Source organism: Bos indicus, chromosome 2 (genome assembly GCF_029378745.1).
Source record: "Bos indicus isolate NIAB-ARS_2022 breed Sahiwal x Tharparkar chromosome 2, NIAB-ARS_B.indTharparkar_mat_pri_1.0, whole genome shotgun sequence".
NCBI classification, from domain to species: Eukaryota; Metazoa; Chordata; class Mammalia; order Artiodactyla; family Bovidae; genus Bos; species Bos indicus.
This window is the reverse complement of record NC_091761.1, coordinates 132267365-132290297: the sequence shown is the minus strand read 5'-3', so window position 1 is coordinate 132290297 and position 22933 is coordinate 132267365. Positions and strand designations below refer to the sequence as shown.

At 43.9% G+C, this 22933-nt stretch overlaps 1 protein-coding gene across 3 annotated transcripts in view; it reads right to left on the bottom strand.

The window, feature by feature from the left end:
• The window catches only part of LOC109574360 (group IID secretory phospholipase A2-like), a 51232-nt gene extending 46437 nt beyond the window's left edge, over positions 1-4795 (bottom strand). For 2 of the 3 annotated variants that reach the window (XM_019982361.2, XM_070777688.1), the window contains exons 1-2: positions 4520-4675; positions 962-1106 (exon numbers count right to left, since the gene is read on the bottom strand). In XM_019982361.2, the coding sequence (XP_019837920.2) occupies positions 962-1106; positions 4520-4559 (185 nt within the window). In that variant the 5' untranslated portion in view covers positions 4560-4675. Of the gene's footprint in view, positions 1-961; positions 1107-4519 lie in introns of all 3 variants that reach the window. The other variant, XM_070777684.1, reaches the window with a different exon arrangement.
• Between the last annotated feature and the right edge of the window lie 18138 nt (positions 4796-22933).

The window sequence follows — 22933 nt, the reverse complement described above, 5'->3', positions numbered from 1 at the left end:
GAGAACATTCAGGTAAGACCTAAATCAAATCCCTTGTGATTATACAGGGCAGGTGATTAATAGATTCAAGGGATTCGATCTGATAGACACAGTGCCTTGAAGAACAGCTATGGGCTGTGGTTCGGAACATTATACAGGAGGTGGTAACCAAAATCATCCCAAAGAAAAAGATATGTAAGAAATTAAAATAGTTGTCTGAGGATACCTTACAAATAGCTGAGAAAAGAAGAGAAGCGAAAGGCAAAAGACAAAGGGAAAGATATTTCCAAATCAATGCAGAGTTCCAGAAAGAGCAAGGAGAGATAAGAAAGCCTTCCTCAGTGATCAATGCAAAGAAATAGAGGAAAACAACAGAATATGAAGGACCAGAGATCTCATCAACAAAATTGGAGACACCATGGGAATATTGCATGCAAAGATGGGCACAATAAAGGACAGAAATGGTACGGACCTAACAGAAGTGAAAGAGATTAAGAAGACGTGGCAAGAACACACAGAAGAACTATACAAAAAAGGACTTAATAACCTGGATAACCACCACAGTGTGATCACTGACCTACAGCCAGACATCCTGTTGTGTGACGTCAAGTAGGCCTTAGGAAGCTTTACTAGAAACAAAGCTATTGGAAGTGATGGAATTCCAGTTGAACTCTTTCAAACCCTAAAAGATGATGCTGTAAAAGTACTACACTCAATAAGCCAGGGAAATTTGGAAAACAGCAGTGGCCACAGGACTGAAAAAGTCAGGTTTCGTTCTGATCCCAAGGAAAGGCAATGCCGAAGAATGTTCAAACTACTGCACAATTGTGCTCGCTTCACATGCTAGCAAGGTAATGCTCAAACTCCTTCAGGCTAGGCTTCAACAGCACATGGCACCAGATGAATAAATGGATGGAGAAGAAGCAGGAGGGGAAAAGGGAGGGTCCCTGGGGAGAGGCAGAGCACGATTGGGAGGCATTACCTGTCTGTGGCATCTCTGGGTAGGCCTTGGCCACCAATTCTGCAGTAACAGCCATAGGATGAATAGAAGAAGATGGGGATCTTCCCCGTCACTTGTCTGACCATCTCGTTCAGGTCCAGTATGTCGGCCTCGGCTGGAGCCACACCTGCCAAGGAGCCCAGCCACAAGGAGAGGACGTGAGACTCAGGGAGTCCAGGGGCTGCAGGCCTGGCACCTCTGCTCTGCCTGGGCCAAACCAATGACCTTGGATAATAAAGTAACAACAAACACTACGGCTATTGGAAATATAATGACAGTTGGTAACTGATTACCATGGATTGGAAATATAATGACAATTGGTAACTGATTACCATGGATCTTTTCATGTGGAGACCTACTGACTCCTTCCTTTCCATGAGAGACTCTTTTTTTTTTTAATCCTTTTATTTTGGTTTATTCTCGATGTAGAGGAAAGTTGCCAAGATCATATAAAGAGATCTCATACACCTCCCCATTCAGTTTCCTCTCATCATGGTATATGTATGAAAACTAAGAAGCCAGTATTGGAACCATAAATGCTGTTTTTAATCTCCATTTTAGGGATGAACACACTGAGGCTCAGTAACTTGTTCCAGGTCATGGTAGCTGGTAAACAGAGGAGCAGGATTAAAGCCCAGGGCAGTCTGGTTCTGCTCTGTCTCTGGGTCACAGTCTATAGTAGGAAGACACTCCCCCCACCACCCCTGACTCCCACCACAGCCCATAGAGAATCCACACATTAAACAGTATGCCTGGGGGCTTCCCTGATGGCTCAGTGGTAAAGAATATGCCTGCCAGTGCAGGAGACACGGGTTCAATCCCTGGTCCAGGAAGAGCCCTCGTGCCGAGGAGCAGCTAAGCCCGTGCGCCACAGCTGTCATGCCTGGGAGCCACAACTACAGAGCCCACGGGCTGCAGTTACTGAAACCTACACCCCCTAGAACCTTCCTTCCACAACAAGAGACCCCCCTGTGCTGAGAAGCCCACACACCGCTACTAGAGAGAAACCTCACCCAGCAACGGAGACCCATCACTCCCAGAAATAAAATAAAAATAAATAAAATCATTTTTTTAAAAAGCCTCTTTAAAAAACTATGCATGGCTCTTGTGGGAAGCAGCATGATTTAGAAATCAATGTTTTTCATGAATATTTTTCACTTCAGTCATAATATCTGCTGGTGAGAATTGATCATTAAGGAAATTCATTTTGTTGGGAGAGAGGAATGCATTATATTGAGTTAGGAGAAATAAAATATATTAAGCCAGTGAGTTCAGGGAAGAATTTGGGAGAAACAGATGAGATGCGAAAGGGACTGGAATGTACCTGTGTGCAACCTCAGGAGATGACCAAGAACACAGATGGAGCCCAGAGTCTCAGACAGACTGGGCTGAGGAGGCCCCTTCGGGTGACCCTAGTTTTGGAAGCTCACCCCCCACCCTCAAGTAAATGGTGTTATAAAGAAAGCTCTATACTCAAATAAAGTGAGTAATAAGCAGGGGAGAGCCCTAAACTAGGGAAAGCTGGGGCTGGGATGAACTCATGCACTGGGCCAGGGGTGCCATCAGAAGCAGGGTGCTTGCCTTGTGAAGAAAGTGATAGTTACTCAGTGGTGCCCGACTCTTTGCAACCCATGGACTGTAGCCTGCTAGGCGCCTCTGTCCATGGGATGCTCCAGGAAAGAATACTGGAGTGGATAGCATTCTGTTCTCCAGGGGATCTTCCCGACCCCGGGATCGGATCTGGGTCCATTTCAGTCAGATGCTTTATTGTCTAAGCCACCAGGGCTGCAGCTAGACAGTGACTGGTAGAGTCTGGGACTCGCAGGTGGGTCGTGTCCCAGTGTGTGGAAGTCCACATTGCCACTCTCGTCTGCCATGGTGGCTCTAGCTGTACAGATGTTAAAGAGAAACCTTACTAATTTTGACTGTGCTGAGGAATGGCCCCAGGCCCCTTGGAACCCCAGATTTGGTGATAAGGCCCCAGAAACAGCCCACGGCCAAGAGAGTTAACGTGCACCCAATAAGCCAGCCAGGGATCTGAATTCGGAATCTCACCTTTTTGCTGAACCTCCATCCCCTTGTGCACCCCAAGTTTAGACCTTTCTATTCCAGCTTAGAAGTAGCCATGCAAATTCACGCCTGAATTCTGCAGCTGTTCCTCGCCAAGCAAACAAATTCAGCTTTGATTCGGGGTGCTTTCAGTGGTCTTATTTCTCACAGTTTTACAGTGAGGTCAACCCAGTCCTTGGGAATCGAGGAGCTCAACTTGTGGTCAAGAGGGCTTCAGGACACTGACTTAGCTTAACAGTGATTCCTGCCTTGGTTGCTTTTCCCATCCTCAGCTGTCACTTAGGAGGATGGAGCCCCCTCTCCCAAGGGTTAGTGACAGTGGCAGGGGCCATGTCACTACTAACTCATGCATGCACTTTGTGTGAAGTTACTTCTCGCTAACTGTTACTTACACTTGCTAAGGTTTTGTATATATTTTCTCATTAGAGTCCTTCTAACAACCCAATGAAAAGCATGTTATTGTGCCCACTTTACAGATGAGGATATAGAGGGGTAGGGGACTTGGCCAAGGTCATACCACCGGAAGCTGATGGGCCAGCATGTGAATGCAGGTTCATCTGTGTATTTCATCTCTACACCATATTGCCTCTTTGCATCTGAGAGATGAATTTGTGCAGCTTGATTGCAGTTTTCCTAATGGTTTTCACTGTAACCTGCTGATGTGTTCCTCTAGGGAATTTGGGAGTCCCCAAAACAACATAAAGCACATTAAAAAATGAAATGCAAATCCTTTCTCATATCACATATTCTGAGATGGATCAACAAGTAAAAACTCCAGTTTCCTAGCAACCAGATTTGCAACATTTTATCGATTAAAGATCAGGTGGAAACTTCACCATTTCCCAATGGACCACAGAGCCCCCAGGGTCAAGGGAGCTGAAAGGGTTCTAAAAATGTAGTGGTTTATCACTAAGTCGTGTTCAATTCTTTTGACCCCATGGACTCTAGCCTGCTAGGCTCTGCTGTCCATGGGATTTCCCAGGCAAGGATACTGGAGTGGATTGCCATTTTCTTCTCCAGGGGATCTTGCCAACCCAGGGATGGAACTTTGGTCTCTTGCATTGCAGGCTGATTCTTTACTGACTGAGCCACTAGGAAAGCCCTCTAAAAGTGTGGAGAGGTGTGCATATGTAAGAGATTACTATTATGTAGTCAGAGGGACACAGGAGAGCAGATCCATTTCTGTAGTTTGTGTCCGAGTACCACAGACGTCAGTTCAGCTGGAGCCCAGTTTCTGAACTTCTAGTTTCCCGCCTTTGCCTGCCACATAGCTTGGCCACCCACAGCTCTCTGACTGAAGCCACTGTTCCAGGGGATTGAGCCACTGACGACTCCTTGCAGGGGGCCGAATAGTGGGGGACTGGTACCGGGGCAGTGACGATCAGCACAGCAGCTCAGTTTAGGAAAGAGATACAGGGCATCCCAGCTTCCCTCCCCGCCTTCCCGGCTGTGGGTGGTGTCCCCACTTACCAGCAAAGACCAGCAGTGCGCAGAGCAGGGAGAGGCCCATGACCGCAGCACAGAGCAGTGGAGGCAGCGACTGGAAGTCCCTTGTGAGCCAGCAGCCCCTTATATCAGATGGGCCCTGCTCGCTGAGCTCGCCCCCGCCCTCCCAGCTTCAGCTCTGCCGGAGGTCACCCATGCTCTTTGTGTTTCCTCTTTTCTGGCAATGCGGAATTTTATTATTTCTGTTTTCAATATCTTTAAAAAATGTTTTTGATTGCATGTTTGGCATAGAAGATTTGGAGAAATTGAACAACTAGAAGCCATTTAAAATCATTTGTGAATCCATTCATCACCATTAATTTTTTCAATGAAATTGACATATAACATTGTATAAATTTAAGTGTACAATATATTGATGTGATATATTTATATATCATGATCTTGTGTTAGTGCAGCAATAACTAGAATTTCTATCACATTACATAATTACAATTTTTCTTTGTGGCTGGAATAATTAAGATCTAGTCTCTAGGCAAGTTTGGTGATTATGACACAACATTGTTGTCTATATTCACTGTACTGTCTAGGACTTATTTACTACTTGTTGCAAGTTTGTACACTTATACAATATTTGTCCTAGCTCCCCCCACCCCACTTTCTGTAACCACCATTTTACTCTCTATTTTAACATGTTTGTACACACACACACATATGCACAAACGGCATATTCTTTACGCACTCATCCATTGATGGGTGCTTAAGTTGTTTCCATCATTAACATCTTGGTGTCAATGTTATCCTGGCTCTATTACTCTCTGTATATATCTTTCCACACTGTTCCCTGACCAAATTAGGTAAACATTACAGGTAGTACGTTGTAGTCTGTCTTTTCATTTACTAAAATAACTTGAATATATTTCTATGTTGTTAAATCATCTCCTGCAGATTTTGAAAGGTAACCTTGTATGCCATTCATTTAAAGAATCCCCTATTGTTGAGAATATGGGTTATTTCCAATATCATACTATTCTAGACCACACAGCAGGACAGTGAAAGAACTCTTTGAGATGAAATCTCATCCCTGCCCAGAATCGTTTCTATAGGGTGTACTCCTGAAGTGGGCTTGCTGAGTCAAAGCACACCTACAATTTGAAGGCAATTGACATGTGTTGACAACTTACCCTGCAGAAGGTCTGCCCCAGTTTAAAATGGGACTCCTAATGAGGCAAATGATGTGGACCCAGCCCAACTAGGGTGGAGGTGCTGATGGCAAGACATGCTTGGCATTACAAATGGGTAGTCTGCTGCAAACGCTCTACCAGTAACCCCTAAGGTTTCCCGGAGAGTCCACGAGAGCAGAAACTGAGCTTCTTTGGTGCCTGTCAGATGGCTGTTCAAGAGCATAGAGCACAGGCTGACCTCTTTGCTGCCAGCTAACTGGTCTACCCAAAAAAAGTCAGGTCATGGCTGGGTGATCTCCCTCTCCCTCTTCCCTGTCTCTTTAAAATCTAATTTTCCTTTATTCCTAGACTCAGTCATTAACTGATCATCTCATACATGAAAAAGCAATCTGCATGCAAAATACTAAGCAGCAAATACATGAAGTCTCTCTGGCATAGTCTTGGGCATGCCTCCCCCATGTGTGCTCTGTAGCCATATGCTCTTTCCCTTTATGCTCTGACCACTGTGGGACCTTCCTGTGCACTCTCTAGGCCTGTGGTTACCCTTCTGAGCCCCAGCTTCCCCCTGAGTTGGTCTCAATCAGGCAGAAGCAAAAGTGGCCAGGACTTCTGCTGATTCCAGAAGTCTTTGCCCTAGTGGGAGAGAAGACTTGATAGATGCTGCAAAAAGTCTTCAAAATCTGCTGTCCCAGACATTCCCATAGGTCCCAGGGCACAGTTCAAAGGGAACACATTCAAACTCTAGCTTCTTCTCCTACCATCTTGGGACCCTGGGCAAGTCATTTGACCTCAAGAGCCTTGCTTTCCTCATGTGCAGAACGTGGACAATGTGGAGGCAACCGTCCCTCTCTCCTCTGATGGTCGTGGGCTTTAGAGACCACATGCACACAACACATTGCGTGCAACACACCCTCAGAGAGAATGCCGTTATGGTGACCGCACACAGATTATGTAGCATCACATGGAGACAAAGAGGCCGGCGTTCCAGATGCTTCCCGGGAGAAAGCTGCTCAGCTCCGTGTCTTCCATTTTCTCACGCGTGAAACAGGGTGGTGAGAGTGTTACGGAACCAAACTTGAGTCCACTTGCCCAGAAAAGCCAGTCTATTGACTTCAAGTCATGGTGAAGTAAAGAGCATTGTTTACTGCAGGGCACCAAGCAAGCAGTCCAGACAGCTAATGCTGAGTTCAGTTCAGTTCAGTCGCTCAGTCGTGTCCAACTCTTTCTCAAAAGGCCTGAGTTCCCATGGTGGCTTTCAGGGAAGGCTTTAAAGACAGGCTGAGGGGAAGGGGTTTGGGGGTGTGTGGTCAGCCTGTGGGCATTCTTATGATTGGTTGGTGATACGAGAACTAAGGGGTCAATATTGTCAACCTTCTGGTTCCAGTCGTCTGGGGTCTATGTGCTTGTGACAGCTTACATACAGTTGACTTCTTCTACGTGGTGATGTCTGTGAAACAGTTCATACGATTGGCTCAGAACAGCCCTTAAGGAGGAACTAAAGGTCCTCAAGTTTGCTTAATGGCTAAACTATTATTGTTTTTGTCCTGCTTGTCTGTTTTCTTTTGGCTTTGCATTTTTCTTACTTTTCTGATTAAATGCATTCATTGGAACTGGGGGAAGACCTAGGAGGTTAAAGTTTTTTTACATAGGTGAGAGGCAGGTGGAAGACTCAAGTGGGGGCAGGTGTCCTGGGAAAGCACCATAGGGTCCAGCTTGGTTACCATAGCACCTGCTTCATAGACTTGTGGGAATTAAATGAGGTAATATGGGGACAGAGCTCCGTCAGTAGCCAGAAACCAACAAATGTGAGCTACGGTGACTCCCCCCACCATCATCTTCATCTGCACCTTCGCTGCTTAAAATGAACAGAATAAATAGCTAAGCTTTGCTTTTACATTGTCTAATCTGCATTAATCCTCTCCAGTGTCTTCTCAGTGTATTTGTTTCTCTCCAAAAATTTGATCCAGTTTTTTTTTTTTTTTAAATATCTCCACATCCAAGGAGTGGTGGCTGCACGGGCACAGGAGGGCCGAGAGGAGCTACTCCACATTCAAGGTCAGGAGGGGCAGGGGTGAGGAGATACCCCTCGTCCAAGGTAAGGAGCAGTGGCTGCGCTTTGCTGGAACAACCGTGACAAGATACCCCACATTCAAGGTAAGAGAAACCCAAGTCAGACGGTAGGTGTTGCAAGAGGGCATCAGAGGGCAGACACACTGAAACCATAATCAAAGAAAACTAGTCAATCTAATCACACTAGGACCACAGCCTTGTCTAACTCAATGAAACTAAGCCATGCCTCTGGGGCCACCCAAGACTGGCGGCTCATGGTGGAGAGGTCTGATAGAATGTGGTCCACTGGAGAAGGGAATGGCAAACCACTTCAGTATTCTTGCCTTGAGAACCCCATTAACAGTATGAAAAGGTAAAAAGGTAGGACACTGAAAGAGGAAGTCCCCATGTCAGTAGGTGACCAATATGCTGCTGGAGATCAGTGGAGAAATAACTCCAGAAAGAATGAAGGGATGGAGCCAACGCAAAAACAATATCCAGTTGTGGATGGGACTGGTGATAGAAGCAAGGTCCGATGCTGTAAAGAGCAATATTGCACAGGAACCTGAAATGTTAGGTCCATGAATCAAGGCAAATTGGAAGTGGTCAAATAGGAGATGGCAAGAGTGAATGCCAACATTCTAGGAATCAGCGAACTAAAATGGCCTGGAATGGGTGAATTTAACTCAGATGACCATTATATCTACTACTGTGGGCAGGAATCCCTTAGAAGAAATGGAGTAGCCATCATGGTCAACAAAAGAGTCCAAAATGCAGTACTTGGATGTAATCTCAAAAATGACAGAATGATCTCTGTTCGTTTCCAAGGCAAACCATTCAGTACCAGAGTAATCCAAGCCTATGCCCCGACCAGTAATGCTGAAGAAGCTGAAGTTGAACGGTTCTATGAAGACCTACAAGACCTTTTAGAACTAACACCCAAAAAAGGTGTTCTTTTCATTATAGGGGACTGGAATGCAAAAGTAGGAAGTCAGGAAACACCTGGAGTAACAGGCAAATTTGGCCTTGGGGCATGGAATGGAGCAGGCCAAAGGCTAATAGAGTTTTGCCAAGAGAACACACTGGTCATAGCAAACACCCTCTTCCAACAACACAAGAGAAGACTCTATACATGGACATCACCAGATGGTCAACACCGAAATCAGACTGATTATATTCTTTGCAGCCAAAGATGGAGAAGCTCTATCCAGTCAGCAAAAACAAGACCAAGAACTGACTGTGGCTCAGATCATGAAATCCTTATTGCCAAATTCAGACTGAAATTGAAGAAAGTGGAGAAAACCACTAGACCATTCAGGTATGACCTAAATCAAATACTTTATGATTATACAGTGGAAGTGAGAAATAGATTTAAGGGCCTAGATCTGATAGATAGAGTGCCTGATGAACTATTGACTGAGGTTTGTGACATTGCACAGGAGACAGGGATCAAGACCATCCCCATGGAAAAGAAAAGCAAAAAAGCAAAATGGCTGTCTGGGGAGGCCATACAAATAGCTGTGAAAAGAAGAGAATCAAAAAGCAAAGGAGAAAAGGAAAGATATAAGCATCTGAATGCAGTGTTCCAAAGAATAGCAAGAAGAGATAAGAAAGCCTTCTTCAGTGATCAATTCAAAGAAATAGAGGAAAACAACAAAATGGGAAAGAGTAGAGAATCTTCAAGAAAATTAGAGATAACAAGGGAACATTTCATGCAAAGACGGGCTTAAAAAGGACAGAAATAATATGGACCTAACAGAAGCAGAAGATATTAAGAAGAGGTGGCAAGAATACACAGAAGAACTGTACAAAAAAGATCTTCACAACCAAGATGATCATGATGGTGTGATCACTCACCTAGAGCCACACATCCTGGAATGTGAAGTCAAGTGGGCCTTAGAAAGCATCACTATGAACAAAGCTAGTGGAGGTGATGGAATTGCAGTTGAGCTATTTCAAATCCTGAAAGATGATGCTGTGAAAGTGCTGCACTCAATATGCCAGCAAACTTGGAAAACTCAGCAGTGGACACAGGACTGGAAAAGGTCAGTTTTCATCCCAATACCAAAGAAAGGCAATGTTAAAGAATGCTCAAACTACTGCACAATTGTACTCATCTCACACGCTAGTAAAGTAATGCTCAAAATTCTCCAAGCATGGCTTCAGCAATACGTGAACCCTGAACTTTCAGATGTTCAAGCTGGATTGAGAAAAGGCAGAGGAACCAGAGATCAAATTGCCGACATCTGCTGGATCATGGAAAAAGCAAGAGAGTTCCAGAAAAACATCTATTTCTGCTTTATTGACTATGCCAAAGCCTTTGACTGTATGGATCACAATCAACTGTGGAAAATTCTGAAAGAGATGGGAATACCAGACCACCTGACCTGCATCTTGAGAAACCTATATGCAGGTCAGGAAGCAACAGTTAGAACTGGACATGGAATGACAAACTGGTTCCAAATAGGAAAAGGAGTACGTCAAGGCTGTATATTGTCACCTGCTTATTTAACTTCTATGCAGAGTACATCACGAGAAAAGTTGGGCTGGAAGAAGCACAAGCTGGAATAAAGATTGCTGGGAGAAATATCAATAACTTCAGGTATTCAGATCACAGCACTCTTATGGCAGAAAGTGAAGAGGAACTAAAAAGCCTCTTGATGAAAGTGAAAGATAAGTGTGAAAAAGTGGTCTTAAAGCTCAACATTTAGAAAACGAAGATCATGGCATCTGATCCCATCACATCATGGCAAATAGATGGGGAAACAGTGGAATCAGTGTCAGACTTTATTTTGGGGGGCTCCAAAATCACTGCAGATGGTGTCTGCAGCCATGAAATTAAAAGACGCTTACTCCTTGGAAGGAAAGTTATGACCAACCTAAATAGCATATTGAAAAGCAGAGACATTAATTTGCCAACAAAGGTCCATCTAGTCAAGGCTATGGTTTTTCCAGTGGTCATGCATGGATGTGAGAGTTTGACTGTGGAGAAAGCTGAGCACCAAAGAACTGATGCTTTTGAACTGTGGTGTTGGAGAAGACTCTTGAGAGTCCCATGAACTGCAAGGAGAACTGCAAGGAGATCCAACCAGTCCATTCTAAAGATCAGTCCCGGGTGTACTTTGGAAGGAATGATGCTAAAGCTGAAACTCCAGTACTTTGGCCACCTCATGCGAAGAGTTGACTCATTGGACAAGACTCTGATGCTGGGAGGGATTGGGGGCAGGAGGAAAAGGGGACGACAGAGGATGAGATGGCTGGATGGCATCACCAACTCGATGGACATGACTTTGAGTGAACTCGGGAGCTGGTGATGGACAGGGAGGCCTGGCGTGCTGCCATTCATGGGGTCACAAAGAGTCGGACTCGACTGAGTGACTGAACTGAACTGAACTGAACTGATGTTTCTAATTGGCTTCCCTGGTGACTCAGACAGTAACGAGTCTGCCTGCAGTGCAGGAGACCCAGGTTCGATCCCTGGGTCAGGAAGATCCTGTGAAGAAGGAAATGGCAACCTGCTTCAGTATTCTTACCTGGAAAATCCCATGGACAGAGGAGCCTGGCGGGCTACAGTCCATTGGATCGCAAAAAGTCAGACACGACTGAGCTACTTCCCTTTCTTTTTCTATGTTTCTAATTAACAGGCTCAAGCTTTCTCTATTTTCTTAAACATAGAGAATATAGGTGTAAGAATGTCTTATATGTTTATCTACTAATCCTATCATTTTGTTCCCAGGTCTGTTTCTATAGATTTTTTTTTCATAATAACTTTTAGTCTCCATTGCTCATGGTTCTAGGAAAAACTTTAGGGACTTCCCTGAGGGTCCAGTGATTAGGATCTGAGCTTCCACTACACGGTGCGCTGGTTTGATCCCTGTTTGGGGAACTAAGGTCCCCCATGCTATGTGGCCAAAGAAAAGAAGAGAAAAGACTATGATAATAATAAATCTTTGTCTATTTTAAAAGGGAAGTGTCTTTAAACTAGATTTCCAGAAGTGAAATTGCTGAATCAGAAGATAGAAATGTTCTTAGAGTTCTTCCTTTTTCTGAAATTGGTTGAAATTTTGAAACTCCCTAGCTTTTGGCTCCATCAGCAGCATATAATAGATGGAACCAATCATCTGCTGAGCCTTTCCAGCAAACCTGAGTTTTCACTTCCTTGGAAACAGAGGAGACACACTTGGTGATACTGTTCGCCCATGATCCATCGAGATCTCCAGGTGGAGGATGGAAGGAAGCAGGAGAGGGCTTAGACCCTGACGTGCAAATTCTATTAAGAATAGTTACCATCAGCTGGGGCCCAGCGAGGTTAGGAACCTGCCCAGAGTCATACAGCAGCAGGTGAGTGGCAGAATTTGGGTCAGAACACAGGTCAGCCAGAGCTGCCCCTACTACATGCTGGGCACTGTTCTAAGTGGTTCACACAGAGTAAGTGCAAAGAGGAACTGCCGGGATCCCCATGATACAGATGAGTCTTTGTACCCAGGGGCTACTTTCTTAGCCAACATAGATGGAGGTGGAAATGAGAAGAGCTGGCAGAGCTTGGAGTCTGCTGCCCCCAAGCTCACTGCAGAGAAGGTGAACCCCCATCTCCTAAGAGACACCCCCTTTCAGCCAATGACCAGAGTCCTTTGCTTGACTCATGTGCTAAGTTGCTTCAGTTGTGTCCAGCTCCTTGCAACCCTATGGACTGTAGCCTGCCAGGCTCCTCTGTCACCCCTTCCCATAAAGTCTCGTTTACCGAAATGGCCCCACTGCCTGGATTCCATCTGTGATGAAACCTGCCAGAGGCTGCTAGATGCAGCTCAGAATTATTATTATTGGTGCATAATGTCTGCATGGGAAGAGAAAATTGAAAGAAGCTGGGCTTACCAAGAGATGCTCACACTAAGGGAGAAAAGCAGAGAAAGTCAATACTATATGACATCACTTATATGTGGAATCTTTCAAAAAAATGATACGAATGAATTTATTTACAAAATAAAAACAGACTCACAGACTAAGGGGAAAGATAGGGGAGGGATAAATTAGGAGTTCAGGATTAACAAACACACTACTATATATAAAATAATGAACAAGGACTTACTGTACAACACAGGGAATTCTACTCAATATTGTGTAATATCCTATATGAGAAAAGAATCTGAAAGAGAACAGATATATGTATATGCAGAACTGAATCTCTTTGCTGTACCTCTGAAACTAACACAACATGGTAAGTCAACTAACTACCCTACAATACAAAATAAAAATTAAATAAAAAATATAAAGAGAAAAATGTTTAAAAATATGTATACCTATGGCTGATTCCTGTTGTGGTTTAGCAGAAAACAAATTCTGTAAGCAAATGTCCTTCAATAAAAATACAAATTAAAAAAATAAAGAAAGAAGCTGGGCTTTCTTGGGGTCTTCTGCACTTCATCTCTGATACACTCTGCCAAGCGAGGAAGAAGGAGAGATTTGAAATTCCTTTGTCGGAGAGTGACCCACTTTTCTCCAGCTGCACCAAGGCAGAACTAAAGCAAGTGAATTAAATGACCAGAAACCACTCAAATGTCTGTCTGCTGCAGAATGGTAAATTGTGTGATTATACCACACCAACAAACCACAGCTATACACAGCAACACGGAAAAACCTCACAGACATTATGCTGAACACAAAAGAGTACAGGTTGTAAGAGAGATTTATATGAACTTCCAGACAGTCAAGCTAATCTGTACTTTTAGAAGTCAGGACAGTGGCTACCCATTGAAGGCCGTGGTGACTGGTGGGGTTACTAAGAGGGCTTCAGGGATGCTACCAATGGTCCTTCTCTTCTGGTACTGGTGATGTTGGTGTGTTCATATTCTGAAAATTCTTCCAGCTGTTTTGATTTGTATATTCTTGTGCATCGTTTATAAATACATGAATGTGAGTAATAACAATGATAATGAAGATCGTGAGAGTAAAAGCAAGTGGACTCAAACTTTGGTAGAGTACCTGCGATAGCCTTCTGGATGATCAGATATCCTTCTGGATAATCCAATATCTTTCTGGATGATCAGATATGTTTCTAGGTGACCCAGTATCCTTCCAGGTGATCCAGTATCCTTCTAAGTGGTCCTTGTGTGTGTGTTTGTGTGTGTGTGTGCGTGTGTGTACGTGTGCGTGTGTGTACGTGTGCGTGTGTGCGTGTGTGTATGTGTGCGTGTGTGTATGTGTGTGTGCATGTGTGTATATGTGTGTGTGCGTGTGTGTATGTGTGTGTGCGCACGTGTGTGTATGTGTGTGTGTGTGTATATGTGTGTGTGCGTGCGTGTGTGTGTATATGTGTGTGTGCGTGTGTGTGTGTGCGTGTGTGTGTGTGCGCATGTGTGTGTGTGTGTGTATGTGTGCGTGCGTGTGTGTGTATATGTGTGTGTGCATGTGTGCGTGCACACATGCACGTTCTAGGTCACTTCAGTCATGTCTGAGTCTTTGTGACCCCATGGACTATAGCCTGCCAGGCTCCTCTGTTCGTGGGATTTTCCAGACAAAACCACCAGACTGGGTTGCCATGTCTTTCAACAGGGGATCCAACCCTGAACCAAGGATCAAACCCGTGTCTCCTGTGTCCCCTACGTCATCCAATATGTTTGTAGATGGTAAGATATCCTACTAAGTTATGAACAACAATTGAAGCTGTGCAGTGAAAACAAATTTCTACTTTGATATCAGGCAAATCTGGCTTCAAATTCTAGCTTGTTTATGGCATTAATTACATTACTTCATCTCTCTGAACCTCAAGTGTCCCACCTGAAACTGGGATCGACACGCACTCTTTGAGGCTTGTTGTCATGATTACAAGTAGAATGGTTGGCACACAGTTGATGGTACACGCATGGCACCTGGTGACCCCTCCCCCCAGGAGAAAGGAGTTTAAAGTTCTGAGCTCCCCTCACACCTCAGGCCCAGAGACTCTTGCTTCTAAATGATAGAGTTGGTCATAGACCAGGGAATTTCCACTTTGGCCTCTCAGACAAGTGGCCACAGAATGTGATTTCAGAATCACTCAAAACTCCCCAGGAGAAAAGAGTTTAAAGTTCTGAGCTCCCCTTACACCTCAGGCCCAGAGACTCTTGCTTCTAAATGATAGAGTTGGTCATAGACCAGGGAATTTCCGCTTTGACCTCTCAGACAAGTAGCCACAGAGTGTGATTTCAGAATCACTCAAAACCCGCCTTCCCAGCAACTTCAACACTGCCATTGCTTAAAGGTTCTTCTTGTTTTCAGACTTGGCCTGAGTTCCTGTGACCTTCCACAAGGTCACATTACCCTGGGAAGCAGCAAAGCCTGGGTGTTCAGAAGGAGGTTTGGGGGTTAGATAGCCCAGATGTGGATCCTGACCCCTACTTGTGTTTTCTCATCTGTTAAATGGGCTGAAGGAACATGAGACAGGCCAGCTATTGGAGTTCTTGTGAGAATTCTGAGATATGGGGCTTGTTCCTAGACAGCATATTAAAAGGCAGAAACATTACTTTGTCAAAAGAGGTCCATCTAGTCAAGGCTATGGTTTTCCTAATAGTCATTTATGGATGTGAGAGTTGGACTATAAAGAAAGCTGAGCACCGAAGAATTGATGCTTTTGAACTGTGGTGTTGGAGAAGACTCTTGAGAGTACCTTGGACTGCAAGGACATCCAACCAGTCCATCCCAGAGGAGATCAATCCTGGGTGTTCACTGGAAGGACTGATGTTGAAGCGGAAACTCTGATATTTTGGCCACCTGATATGAAGAACTGACTCATTTGAAAAGACCCTGATGCTGGTAAAGATTGAGGGCAGGAGGAGAAGGGGACGACAGAGGATGAGATGGCTGGATGGCATCACCAACTCAATGGACATGGGTTTCAGTGAACTCCGGGAGTTGGTGATGGACAGGGAGGCCTGGTGTGCTCGGTTCATGGGGTCACAAAGAGCTGAACGTGACTGAGCTGAACTGAACTGAACACAGTAAGTGTTCAGCAATGGTAGTTGATGTTGCTGGTATTAGTACTATCTTGTGGGAGGCAAAGACCACATGTCCCTGAAATCCCAGAGGAACTCAGCAAACAATTCAGCGGGCATAAGGTTTTGTTTGTGTCCTCCAGGAGTCTGTTTCCCAGCCCTGTGTAAGTTCTGGCAGCTCTATGATGGGGTTAATGGTGACCTCCTCCAAGAGGGTTTTTGTCATACCCAGGTCTGCTGCACTGAGAGCCCCTACCCCTGTGGCAGGCCAATGCTGACCCATACCTCTACTGGAGACACTCAAACTCTCAAAATCAGGTCTGGTTCAGTCTCTGTGGGGTCTCCTGGTGTGTGCAAGGCATTGCTTGAGCCCTCTGTCTCTGGCAGGTATGGGGTTTGATCTTAAATGTGATTTCATCCCTCCTACTGTCTTGCTGGGCTTCTCCTTTCCCTTGGGCGTGGGGTGTCTTTTTTTGGTGGGATCCAACCTTCTCTTGTTGATGATTGTTCCACAGCAAGTTGTAATTTTGGAGTTCTTACAAGAGACGATGAGCTCACATCCTACTCCGCCATCTTGATCGAGAAGAGCCAGAGCCAGAGCAAAAGCAACACCCAGCTGTGGATGTGACTGGTGGTGGAAGTAAAGCCCGATGCTGTAAAGAGCAATATTACATAGGAATCTGGAATGTTAATTCCATGAATCAAAGTAAATCAGAAGTGGTCAAACAGGAGATGGCAAGAGTGAACATCAACATTTTAGGAATCAGTGAACTAAAATGCACTGGAATGGGTGAATTTAACTCAGATGACCATTATATCAACTACTGTGGGCAAGAATCCCTTAGAAGATATGGAGTAGCCATCATAGTCAATAGAAACGCAGTACTTGGGTGCAATCTCAAAAATGACAGAATGATCTCTGGTCATTTCCAAGGCAAACCATTCAATATCATGGTAATCCAAGTCTCTGACCCAACCAGTAATGCTGAAGAAGCTGAAATTGAATGGTTCTATGAAGACCTACAGAACCTTCTAGAACTAATGCCCCAAAAAGATGTCCTTTTCATTATATGAGACTGGAATGCAAAAGTAGGAGTCAAGAGATACCTAGAGTAACAGGCAAATTTGGCCTTGGAGTATAAAATGAAGCAGGTCAAAGGCTAAGAGTATTTTGCCAAGAGAATGCACTGTTCATAGCAAACGCCCTCTTCCAACAACACAAGAGAAGACTCTACACGTGGACATCACCAGATAGTCAATACTGAAATCAGATTGATTATATTCTTTGTAGCCAAAGAGAAGAAGAAGAAGGAGAAGTTCTATAGGAGAAGTTTTATACAGTCAGCAAAAAAAAGACCAGGAGTTGACTGTGGCTCACATCATGAACTCAGTATTGCTAGATTCAGACTTAAATTGAAGAAAGTAGGGAAAACCACTAGACCATTCGGGTATGAACTAAATGAAATGCCTTACAATTATAAGTGGAAGTGAGAAATAGATTCAAGGGATTATAACTGACAGACAGAGTGCCTGAAGAACTATGGACAGAGGTTTTTGACATTGTGCAAAGAATAGCAAGGAGAGATAAGAAAGCCTTCCTCAGCGATCAATTCAAAGAAATAGAGGAAAACACTAGAATGGGAAAGACTAGAGATCTCTTCAAGAAAATTAAAGATACCAAGGGAGCTTTTCATGTAAAGACGGACACAATAAAGGACAGAAATTGTATAGACCTAACAGAGGCAGAAGATATTAAGAGGAGGTGGCAACAATACACAGAAGAACTACACAAAAAAGATCTTCGCGACCCAGATAATCATGATGGTGTTATCACTCACATAGAGCCAGATATCCTGGAATGTGATGTCAAGTGGGCCTTAGGAAGCATCACTATGAACAAAGCTAGTGGAGGTGATGAAATTTCAGTTGAGCTATTTAAAATACGAAAAGATGATGCTATGAAAGTGCTGCACTCAATATGCCAGCAAATTTGGAAAACTCAGCAGTGGCCACAGGACTGGTAAAGGTCTGTTTTCATTCCAATCTCAAAGAAAGGCAATGCCAAAGAATGTTTGAACTACCGCGCAATTTCTCTCATTACAATGCTAGCAAGGTAATGCTCAAAATTCTGCAAGCCAGGCTTCAACAGTCTGTGAACCATGAACTTCCAGATGTTCAAGCTGGATTTAGAAAAGGCTGAGGAACAAGAGATCAAATTGCTAACATTCATTGGATCATTGGAAAAGCAAGCGAGTTCCAGAAAAAACATCTACTTCTGCTTTACTGACTACACCAAATCCTTTGGCTGTGTGAATCACAACAAACTGTGGAAATTCTTCAAGAGATGGGAATACCAGACTGCCTTACCTGCCTCCTGAAATCTGTATCCAGGTCAAGAAGCAACAGTTAGAACTGGACATGGAACAACAGACTGGTTCCATATCAGGAAAGCAGTATGTCAAGGCTGTATATTGTCACTCTGCTTATTTAACTTCTATGCAGAGTACATCATGAGAAATACCAGGCTGGATGAAGCACAAGCTGGAATCAAGATTGCCGGGAGAAATATCAATAACCTCAGATATGCAGATCACAGCACTCTTATGGCAGAAAACGAAGAAGAACTAAAGAGCCTCTTGGTGAAAGTGAAAGAGGAGAGTGAAAAAGTTGGTTTAAAGCTCAACATTCAGAAAACTAAGATCATGGTATCTGGTCCCATACATCATGGCAAATAGATGCAGAAACAATGGAAACCGTGACAGACTATTTTTGAGAGTTCCAAAATCACTGCAGATGGTGACTGCAGCCATGAAAGTAAAAGACACTTACTCCTTGGAAGAAAAGTTATGACCAACCTAGACAACATATTAAAAAGCAGAAATGTTACTTTGCCAACAAAGTATGGTTGGCAAAGCTATGTTTTTTGACTAGCTAGTCAAGGCTATAGTTTTTCCAGTAGTCATGTATGGGATGTGAGTGTTGGACTATAAAGAAAGCTGAGCACCGAAAAATTGATACCTTTGAACTGCAGTGTTGGAGAAGACTCTTGAGAGTCCCTTGGACAGCAAGGAGATCCAACCAATCAGTCCTAAAGGAAATCAGTCCTGAATATTCACTGGAATGACTGATGCTGAAGCTGAAACTCCAGTACTTTGGTCATCTGATGCAAGGAAGTGACTCATTTGAAAAGAACCTGATGCTGGGAAAGACTGAAGTCAGGAGGAGAAGGAGAACGACAGAGGATGAGATGGTTGGATGGCATCACCAGCTTAATGGACATGCGTTTGAGCAAGCTCTGGGAGTCGGTGATGGACAGGGAAGCCTGGCATGCTGCAGTCCATGGGGTCACAGAGTCGGACATGACTGAGCAACTGAACTGAAATGAATTGAAATAGTCATTATATATGTGTGTATCTATATATTAATAAAACATTTTTGTTTCAAATAGAGAGGGAACATGTGTTTCTTAATTTTTTGTTTCTTTTATTTGTTTGTTTCTTTTAAAGGCAAGTTTGCTCATGGTCTTTGCTTTAGTTGTGTCTGACTCTTTGCAACCCTGTGGACTGTAGCCCACCAGTGTCCTGTCCATGGGATTTTCCTGGCTAGAATACTGGAGTGGGTTTCCATGCCTTCTCCAGGGGATCTTCCCAACCCAGATATTGAACCCACGCCTCCTGCATTGCAGGTGCATTCTTTACTGTGGAGCCACTGGGAAAGCCCCAAAATCAACTCTCTAAAGTACAATATACACAAAATTTGGTATGGTCAGTCTTTTTAATTTGGGGCACTCTAACAGGTTTGTAACAGAATTTCATGTAATGTCAATTTTTACATCCCTAATGTATAATGATGCGGAGCATCTTTTTCTCTATGCTAGTTTATCAGTCTTCATCTTCTTTGGTGAAGAGTCTGTTCAAACACTGCTTATTTTTAAAACTTGAGTGGTTTGGTTTCTTATTAAGTTTTGAGAATTCTTAACAAATTCTGGATAAAAGTCTGTTATCAGATGTGTGATATGCAAATATTTTCTTTTGCTCTATGATATATCTTTCTATTATCTTAGTATAGTCTTTAAAAGCAGAAGTTTAATTTTCATGAAGTCCAATTTATTATATTTTTTTCTCTTCTATATTGTGCTTTTAGTGTCATACCGAGAAGTCTGCCTAGTCCGATATCACAAAGACTTTCTGCTGTGATTCCTTATAAAAATGTTACAAGCTTAGGCTTTACATCTAGGCCTATGATCTGCTTTTTTTTTAAAAAATATTTTTTTAAATTTTTGGTAAAATATACAGAAGGTAACATTTGTTGCTGTTGTTCAGTTCAACGGGATAAGCCGTGTCTGACTCTTTGTGACCCCATGGACTGCAGCACCCCATGTTGGCCTGTCCTACACCATCTCCTGGAGTTTGCTCAGATCCATGTCCATTGAGTTGGCCATGCTGTCTAGCCATCTCAACACTTGCCATCTTAATTATTTTTGAATATACGGTTTACTGGCATTAAGTACATTCACAGTGTTGTGCAACCATTACCGTCATCTAGCTGCAGAATTCCTTTCCTCTGCAAAACTGAAACTGTACCCACTAACCAAAAACTCCCAGTTTCCACCTTCCCCCAGGCCCTGGCAACCACTGTTGTTCTGTGTCTATGAATCTGACTATACTAAACACCTCACATGAGTGAAATCATATAGCATATGTCCTTTTCTGAGGAGAGAAGTTTCTAATTCGGATGAACTTCCGTTTGTCTCTCTCTCTCTTTTGGCCACTTGTGCTTTTCTTGTATCTAAGAAACCACTGCCCAACCTAAGGTCACAAAGATCTCCTCCTACGTTTTCTTCTAAGAGTTTCATAGTTTTAATCCTTGCCGTTTAATCTATTACCCGTTTACTTAACACATTGCCCTCAAGTTTTATCCATATAAGTTCAGTTCAGTTTAGTGGCTCAGTCGTGTCCGACTCTTTGCAACATGGACTGCAGCACGCCCGGCCTCCCTGTCCATCAGCAACTCCCGGAGTTCACTCAAACTCATATCCATGGAGTTGGTGATGCCATCCAACCATCTCACCCTCTGTCGTCCCCTTCTCCTCCTGCCCTCAATCTTTCCCAGCATCAGGGTCTTTTCCAGTGAGTCAGTTCTTCGCATCAGGAGGCCAAAGTATTGGAGTTTCAGCCTCAGTATCAGTCCTTCCAGTGAATATTCAGGACTAATTTTCTTTAGATGGCCTGGTTGGTTCTCCTAGCAGTCCAAGGGACTCTCAAGAGTCTTCTCCAACACCACAGTTCAAAAGCATAGGTTCTTTGGTGCTCAGCTTTCTTTATGGTCCAACATTCACATCCATACATGACTACTGGAAAAACCATAGCTTTGACTACACAGACCTTTGTTGGCAAAGTAATGTCTCTGTTTTTCAATATGCTGTCTAGGTTGGCCATAACTTTTTTTTCCCAAGGAGCAAGCGTCTTTTAATTTCATGGCTGCAGTGAGTTTGGAGTCCAAGAAAGTAAAGTCTATCACAGCTTCCATTGTTTCCCCATCTATTTGCCATGAAGTGATGGGACCAGATGCCATGATCTTAGTTTTCTGAATGTTGAGTGTTTAGCCAGCTTTTTCACTCTCTTATTTCACTTTCATCAAGAGGCTCTTTAGTTCCTCTTCATTTTCTGCCATAAGGGTCGTGTCATGTGCGTATCTGAGGTTACTGATATTTCTCCCGGTAATCTTGATTCCAGCTTGTGTTTCATCAAACCCAGCATTTCGCATGATGTACTTGGCATAGAAGTTAAATAAGCAGAGTGACAATATACAGTCTTGATGTGCTCCTTTCCCAATTTGGAACTAGTCTGTTGTTCCATGTCCAGTTCTAACTGTTGCTTCTTGACCTGCATACAGATTTCTTAGGAGGCAGGTCAGATGCTCTGGTATTCCCATCTCTTTCAGAATTTTCCACAGTTTGTTGTGATCCACATAGTCAAAGGCTTTGGTGTAATCAATAAAACAGAGGTGAAGGTGAAGTCGCTCAGTCATATCTGACTCTTCGTGACCCCATGGACTGCAGCCTACCAGGCTCCTCCGTCTGTGGGATTTTCCATCTGGAACTCTCTTGCTTTCTCAATGATCCAACTGCCGCTGCTGCTAAGTCGCTTCAGTCATGTCCGACTCTGTGCAACCCCATAGACGGCAGCCCACTAGGCTCCTCTGTCCCTGGAACTCTCCAGGCAAGAATACTGAAGTGGGTTGCCGTTTCCTTCTCCAATGCATGAAAGTGAAAGGTCAAAGTGAAGTCACTTCAGTCATTCCCGACTCTTAGCGACCCCATGGACTGCAGCCTACCAGGCTCCTCCGTCTGTGGGATTTTCCATCTGGAACTCTCTTGCTTTCTCAATGATCCAACTGCCGCTGCTGCTAAGTCGCTTCAGTCATGTCCGACTCTGTGCAACCCCATAGACGGCAGCCCACTAGGCTCCTCTGTCCCTGGAACTCTCCAGGCAAGAATACTGAAGTGGGTTGCCGTTTCCTTCTCCAATGCATGAAAGTGAAAGGTCAAAGTGAAGTCACTTCAGTCATTCCCGACTCTTAGCGACCCCATGGACTGCAGCCTACCAGGCTCCTCCGTCCATGGGATTTTCCAGGCAAGAGTACTGGAGTGGGGTGCCATTGCCTTCTCCACAGATGTTGGCAATTTGATCTCTGGTTCCTCTGCCTTTTCTAAATCCAGCTTTAACATCTGGAATTTCTCCATTCCTGAGAACTTTGTTCATATGGCATATGTCAAAAATTCCTTTCTTTTTAAAGCTGAATAATATAATCCATTAAAAATAACTTTACCAAAGTATAATTTGGATACCATACCATTCATTCATTTCAAGAATATAATTATTTTGTATATTCACCGTTGTACAGCCATCACCACAATCTAATTTTAGGACATTTTCAACATGCTCCAAAGAAACCACCCCAACAGTTACTCCCCAACCTCCTCTACCGCACACTCCCTTCCCTAAGCCCTAGTGGTGGTGGTTTAGTCACTAAGTCAAGTCCAACATTAAGTAATATCCCAGGCTCCTATGTACATGGGATTTTTCCAGCAGGAATACTGGAGTGGGTTGCCATTTCCTTCTCCAGGGGATCTTCCCGATCCAGGGATCAAAGCATAGCTCTTGCATTGCAGGCAGTCTCCTGCATCGCAGGAGGATTCTTTACCACTGAGCCACCAGGGAAGCCATCTCTAAGCCATAGGC